This window comes from Geospiza fortis, unplaced genomic scaffold (assembly GCF_000277835.1).
Source record: "Geospiza fortis unplaced genomic scaffold, GeoFor_1.0 scaffold166, whole genome shotgun sequence".
Lineage (NCBI taxonomy): Eukaryota > Metazoa > Chordata > Aves > Passeriformes > Thraupidae > Geospiza > Geospiza fortis.
Genome location: NW_005054310.1, coordinates 5,322,580 through 5,329,840, shown reverse-complemented (window position 1 = coordinate 5,329,840; position 7,261 = coordinate 5,322,580). Strand labels below are relative to the sequence as shown.

General features: G+C 39.2%; 1 protein-coding gene across 1 annotated transcript in view; it reads right to left on the bottom strand.

Moving 5' to 3' along the window:
• Window positions 1–7,261, bottom strand: part of PTPRR (protein tyrosine phosphatase receptor type R) — a 139,900-nt gene that overhangs the window by 59,738 nt on the left and 72,901 nt on the right. Inside the window, exon 4 of the mRNA XM_014312357.1 lies at window positions 6,399–6,554. Within this exon, the coding sequence (XP_014167832.1) occupies window positions 6,399–6,554 (156 nt within the window). The remainder of the gene's footprint in view (window positions 1–6,398; window positions 6,555–7,261) is intronic.

The following is a 7,261-nucleotide window of genomic DNA, read 5'->3' as shown; positions in this document are numbered from 1 at the left end:
CAAAGATGAGTGGCTGCTCAATGGGCCTGTAGAACTGCAGGGATGCTCCAACATTTTTGTTTAGCCACCCATTAGCCTGCTCTTTTGCACAGCTAACGTATCAAGACAACTTTGTCTTCCAGAAAGGCAAAGCCTCCCAAAACCAAGCCTCTTTAGCCTCCCACACACAGAAAGTCTGGATGATGATGAATTCATGTGGGAAAGCTTCCTGAGGAGTGGGAGCTCATGGCCTGAGGAAGAGAACAAGCTGACAAAGAATGCTGGATGCTGGATCCTGCTGTAGTTTTCATGGTCCTCCTTTCAGCACAGAATTAGGCACTGCTTGTTTTGAAAATAGGACAATGCAAGACAATTCACAGACATAATTGCCACAAAATGCAAACATTTTGAGAGAAATTGGGTAGCATGGCTAATTTACAGAGACTTGCTTGCTTGAAGAAATGCTTGTGTTTAACTGGGAGTTGACAGCTTTAGAACTGAAAGTGTAATAAAGAAGAGTTTTCTTTGGAAGTAATAGTCCTGGGAGCCAGAATGGAAATCCTTCAGCACAACTATAGAAACCAATCTTGTAAAATTAGTATATTTGTGTGTAAGTGTAATCATGCATCATGGTCTCAGCTTTAAAATGTTGCATGTATTGACAGTTTAAAAAGGCTTATAAAGTGTCAGTCTGATGTCTAATGAGCAACTTAAAACTCAGGGCTTTCAAAGAGAAGCTGGAAACCTTACCAAATATTTCTGCAAAAATTGTTCCTAGACATATTTAAACACTGTGGCTACTGTAGCGGGGTACAGCTCTCTGTGCAATCTGCTACCTCAGCACAGCAAGGTCATTCTGCTGTGCTCATGGCACAGGACTTGGGTCCCAATACTGGCTCAGAGCCCAAACCTGCAGCTGCTCCATATCCAAGACTGCTCCTGTTGAGCTCCATGGGAATCCCATGGTGACAGCTTCAGCTGCAGCTGTGGCCTGTTAGCTATGAACTCAATGTTTGACCCTGAGTGGGTTACCTGATGGCTTTCCGGTGTTTCATATCTCTCAGGAGGAAATTTAGATAAAAAGCAGGAGCCAAAGGGGAATTGGCTGAGCTGACCTTTTGTAAGTGAGTAAATGGGATGGTTTAATACCTCTTTACTGAAAGTAAATGAAAAAGTTAATGGGATTTTTAGTCACAGTGGATGAGAGACTTATATAAACTTTAATTCAATGATGTTACAAAACTCTTAAAATATTTTATAATAGACTTCATACATATAACAGACTGAAGAGAATAAAAGAAGATTTTAAGAGAATGAATCTCTATGATGTCTGTCTAGTGCTATGTGTGTTCAGGACATGTCTTTGCCTGACTTGTCTTTCTAACAATAATGTTCAAAGAATATTAACAAATGCTGTAAAAAGGGTAAAAAAGTATACCACAACTTAAACTTACTTGACACCCCATTTTGAAACACTTTAGTAGTACCTTCACCTACTCAGACAAATCTCTCTCCCAGATCTAGTTGATGGAGAGCAAAATCATTGCTTAAGCTGCTCCTAATGACAGAAGAAGCTGTGACCTCCAGTAACTGAGTAATCTCACACCCATGATAAGGAATTGCTTTTTGAAACGTCAATGCAGATCATTCAGAACTTTGTTCCTTTGTCTGGGAAAACTGATAAGAGGGTAGCAACTGCCACTGCTACGCTCCACTACAAATTGCTGACATCCAGGAAAAAAGCTAATAGGATGTCCAAATGCAAGGCAGAAACGAGAGGATTCTTGTCCTTCAGATAGTTTCTGAGGAATAGGCTTGAGGATATACTCAGAATAATTTGCAAAGATCCGCAGCTAATATAAGGGGGGAATATCAGAGCAGATGGAGTGGCAAGGGAATTTCACTAGCTCCGGGAGCACCAGATCCTAGAGCAAACAGGGAAGAAGGAATAATTTCCTAGTATTTCCATTCCCTAATGAGTCTCCAATAAGGTGAGTTTTTCAGGCAGAATGAGCCAGGTTAATTTAAGCTATTTGAATTCAGCATAATTCAATGTGTGGAAGAACCAAACGTAGTCTTACAATGCCATTCAATCACTAACCTTACTGAAGAGTGCCTGCACACAAGGGTATCTGCTGAATGGAACAAATGTGTTTTTTCTAAATAATTTTTTAAACTTTTTTTTTTTAAGATACTAAAAATCCATTCTGGCTTTTATGGTCTTATTATGGGAAAAATAGTGGAGTATTTCTACAAGCAAGTAAAATGAGCAGCCAGCTTTTGATAATAACAAGATAGACATTAACCTGAAGTAGTCAGTGTAAAATCTGTTATGGAAGGATTCTGCTGCAGTATCAGGACCTGCCAGAAAAGGTAAACTTTCAGTGGAAAACAGGTGAATTTGCAAATTGGGTCAGTTAACCCCAATTAGTCCCTTGGGCTGGAACCTAATGAGAGCATAGCAAGCTGTAGTTCTGAGCTCAGAGGAAAGCTTACAGGGAGCTGGGGGTAGAGCTCAAGATCAAAAAGGGTTCATGGAAGTTCACACTGAATAGCTTTTTTTTTTTGCTATTGTAACTATGTTAGCTGAGGAACATTAGGAAAGGCTGCCAAAAATCATTTCCACCCCCAGTGAAAACATGGAGGAATGTGTGTGACCTCTCAGGCTCACAGGACATTGGATAATAACCACTTAAGCACGTCTCCCATGACAAAGTCACCCCAAAAGCTCTACTTTAGGTACATGCGTGATGAAGTGCTGTGATTCCACATCCACACCGGCAGCCTGCAGGGCTCCTGTTTCTGTTGGGTGCTCTGGGTGCACCGTGCAGGTTTCACACTACAGCTGCCTTGCCTGATCACAGGAGCATGTCCTTGTGCTCTGCTTTGTTCCCAGGTGCCTCTATCAGTCCAGGGTGTTGTAATTTCTAAGATAATTGGTTTTGATCACTTGTCCTTACAGCGACTCACAGTTTCTGTATACTTTAGGTGCATGATTGCTTCCTTTGATTTCTTCTCTAATATGTTAATATCACATACTTCAAAGGCAACCTCTTTGTGCAAGGAGGCTGTAATGCTTCATTCTGGGATTGCATAATATTGGTATGAACTCTGGAAATTTCTTCTTCAGTGACACATTTCCAGCTGGCAGTTAGCTTAGCTCTCAAAACATAGTAACCCTTATCTTATGTACTGTAACTTCAGTTATTTTTGTCATTCAAAACCATTTCAAGTTCTCTTCTAGTAAATTCTGAAATCTAGTAAATTCTGAAATCCAAGCAATTTGAAGACTTTAGGAAGCCAGGATTCCCACACCATAATAACAGGCTGCCTAAGTCATTGAATATAGTCCTACCATCAAGCACAATTTGGTACTTTGTTCTGGAGAATTCTGCTCCATGGGATGTGGTACATCCCATGGAGAAGAACTCAGTCTGAAATCCCACTTCAGACACAAACTTTAGACCACAATAAAAGAACAAATGCTACAACTACAATGAGCCATTGGAAAATCAAGGAAAGGCATAGGTGTTGTCCTGGACCCCTGAAATGGCAAGGACACCTTTAAATTTACACATTTCCACTGGTACATATCTCATTTTACACCAGGCAGTCAAGTACTCTCGTGGCTCCTACAGCAAAGACATATAGGGAAACTGCTCTTTCAGCAACTGCAGAATAAGAAACTGGGATATAATTTTGAGACAGGCAATTTACTCAAAAATAGATCAAGCAGTGATCAATGCATCAGCAGATGTGAACAAGCAAATTATTTCTGTAATGAATGGAAATGTAGTTCCAGGTACTGACATCCACTGGGATTTTTGCTGTTTATGGTACAGTATGGGCTGAAACTTTGAACAGAGCAGTTTTCCAGGTGGGTTTTCCTACATAATCTTGGCAAAATTTCTTTGGACAGGCAAATCTCCCACAGCATTAACCCTCTGGGGGTCTAGTTTACACTAAACCTTGTTAAAAAGGGTCAACCAAGCAATCTCAGGAGAGGTGTCTCACAGATGGGATGAACTGCCTGTCAAACACATCTCTTTTTGTCTGCCACAGAGAGAGAGCCAGAAGACTTTCAAGCCTTAGGCAGCTCTCTTACTGAAATACAGCTGAAAAAGGAGACAAATTCCAGCCCTAACACCTCTGTGTCTGCCACCCACCTAGAAAGATGAGAGTAATGTTTCCTTTGCGCACAGATACACTGATAATGCACATACAATACTGCTTGTGAAGCATTCATACTTTCGGTAGAAGAGTGTACAATTTTAGCTCATGCTTTAATCAGGATTGATAGCTCAGTAGTACACACACACAAAACATTCTACAATGGGTAAAATCATGTATCACAGCTATGTAAGACTTTGTATAATTATACCTTCCTTCAAAGGTTTGCCTGTTTTATTTCGGTTTGCTGTTACTTTGGAGTAATTTGTTCTTAGAGCAAGTTGAGGGCATATAAGTGGTTGGCAGCTGACCAAGTAAAGATTGTATGTTGTTTTTTTGATGTTCTTTTCTCTGTAGTCTTATACATGTAAACTATTTATTGAGATCCACAAGGAATATGTAATTAGTGTATTGCATATTAGTGCAAAGCTGCATTATTTTTCAGGATCAATGCCTTAGCTGTATAATCTGCTATGAATTGAAATATTAAAATAATCTCTTGTGTCTCCAACAGTATTAGGAGCTAGAGACTGCACAGCTTTCATTCTAATAATCCTGTTCTAAATGATTACCTACATTTTTTTTCCAGAAGGAAAATACAAATATCTGAACACTCCAGATTATTGAAATGTATCTAACTCAAGATGAGCTCTTGAGTTCAAGGCTTGGTTTTCTTCCAGCATCTCTTCATAGCTTGATGACATTTCTCCGTTCATATATTATTCATATACGTTCTTGCACCATGTCTACCTGAAGTGCTATTTGTAGTACTAGGAATAGATAATTGCCTCTATCCCAGCTGTCAAGACTCATGTGCTTCAGATACAAAGGAAATTTTGACCTAAAGGAAGCTTCACTCAGTTTGCTGATGGGTGATATAAAGACTTGATTTATTTGGAAACCACTGCTTTGCTATGCTTTGTATTAGAACAGCTAAAACTTGAGAATCTGAATTTTGATAGTGGCAGGTTGCTGTAGTAGAACATGAACTGGCCTTGTTTTCTATTTCATTTTTTTGGTAACAAAGACATCTAGATTCTGAGAATACTTAAAGTGAACAAAACAATTTCTAATCAGTAGAAATACAGATAGGCATAACATCGCAATGGCTCAAACAGCAGTGTCTCAAACACAGCTTTAGGTATAAAAAACCTCAGGAACTTTTTACCCATAGAGGGAAACACAGCTTATCAGAGGATTTAAATTTTTTTCCTGTTTTTTTTGGACACCGACACTTCCTCTGCCAAATTGGGAGTTTCCACTGAAAATATTGATTCTTGACAATATGATTGAAGGGGTTTGGCCCCAAACTGTATTCTGAGGGTCTTTATATGGATATAAGGGCTTCAGGTAAGACCCTAAATAAAATGCAGCATGATATAAGGGCTTCAGGTAAGACCCTAAATAAAATGCAGTCATGTCCATGAGCTCACTGGCTTTTTACCCTTAAGGCTTTTACTTTCTTTCATTTTCTGGGCACATTTTAAATGGTTGACCCAGAATTAGATGTCCATCTCACTGATAATGTCTCAGATAAGCTGTGGAGATGACAATGTTATCTCTACTTGGAAATGGATTTTTTTTCTTCCAAAAAAATGGATGAAGTCATACAAATAATAGCTACAAGATTTATTTTTACCCTCTTTTTGGAGCACATAAATAAAATAAATCTCTTGCCAATGCTAAAAATAGCAAGAAGCACAGGTGAAATGTACAGATTCAGTTTTTCAAAATCATGTCAGACAAAAGTTACATGGGTAGTAATGGTGACACCCAATATCTGCATTCCATTTATCTCTCTATTGAAATTGTTATATCTTCCTACCCCCCATTAATAGATTGGAATTCCTTATGTCCATTTCCTTTAAGGCAATTAGTGCATGCTTAGGATCTAGACTGATTTCAATGGTAGCTCATCTGTGCGAGGAGGACGTGGATGTTAAAGAGTAAATAGCCTAATAAAGCACTACAAAAGTAATTTAACAGAGATAGTTGGATGGGGCTCTGAGCAATCTGGTCTAGTGAAAGGTACAACAGTCCATGGCAGAGGGGTTGGAACTAGGTGATCTTTAAAATCCTTTCCAAGCCAGACTATTTGAGGATTCTATGATAATTGCCTTACATTAGTGATGCTCTCTAAGCCCATACATTTTTTGCCTCATGCCTGAGAACCTCAGCTGGAATACTACCAAGGATGTAAGTGCCTAATCTATATCAAAATAATACAGGTTAGAAGATTGATAACCAACCTCAGGGGAGACCTCTGTTATTCCAAACTGGGATAAACTCTGATGCAAAATGTTGATATTAAGGGAACGTAGTACTTCTTCAGATGGGAGCGCCTCAGAAATTCCTGGCTTCGTGTTCAGTGGGGACACAAACAGTTCCACACAGTTCTTCTTCCCCTAGGGAAAAAAAAAAAAACAAAAAACAAAAAGAAGCAAAATCATAGGAGGGGTCTCGCATTAATCTCTACTCTCTGTAGATTGCAACTATAATTCCAAAGCATGGAGTATAAAGGTTGCAACCTGCTCTGTGAGCAGAGCATACCTTTTGCCTGTCTCTGTAAATCCCAGCAGATTGTGGAAGAAAATGCAAATCCTATATGTGGGCATGAGTGCTTTGTCTCAATCAATATTGACAAAGTAGACTTTTCCTGAGTCTAGTATCATTAAACAATCAATGTAACATAGTGATAGGAGGAGCCATGGGATGGGGTCAATGGCAATGTGCCAGCAGGGATTTTAGCAGATAGTTCATCTGAGCTGAGCTGAGCTGAAATAGGAATGCTTAGCATAATGCTGTGATATTTTGACATTATTTTCTGGTCCCTTCTCAACATATGGCAGACACATACCACAATAAAGTCCTATTAGTTGACTGCAGTGCAATTTAATATCGTCCAACAAAATTAAAGGACCAAGGACATTTTTTTAGCACTAAATGAGTGACCTGAGAATGTCTGCTCCCTTATCTATTAATTCTTACCTTGGTGTCTTTGATGCAGTCCTCACAGCCTAAGAGGTTCTGTGTTAGAAAGGTCAGTGATGCCCACTCTGTTTCAAGGTAGCAAGAGGAAAGAGATTTTCTATGTTGTGATAGACTTGAAAAG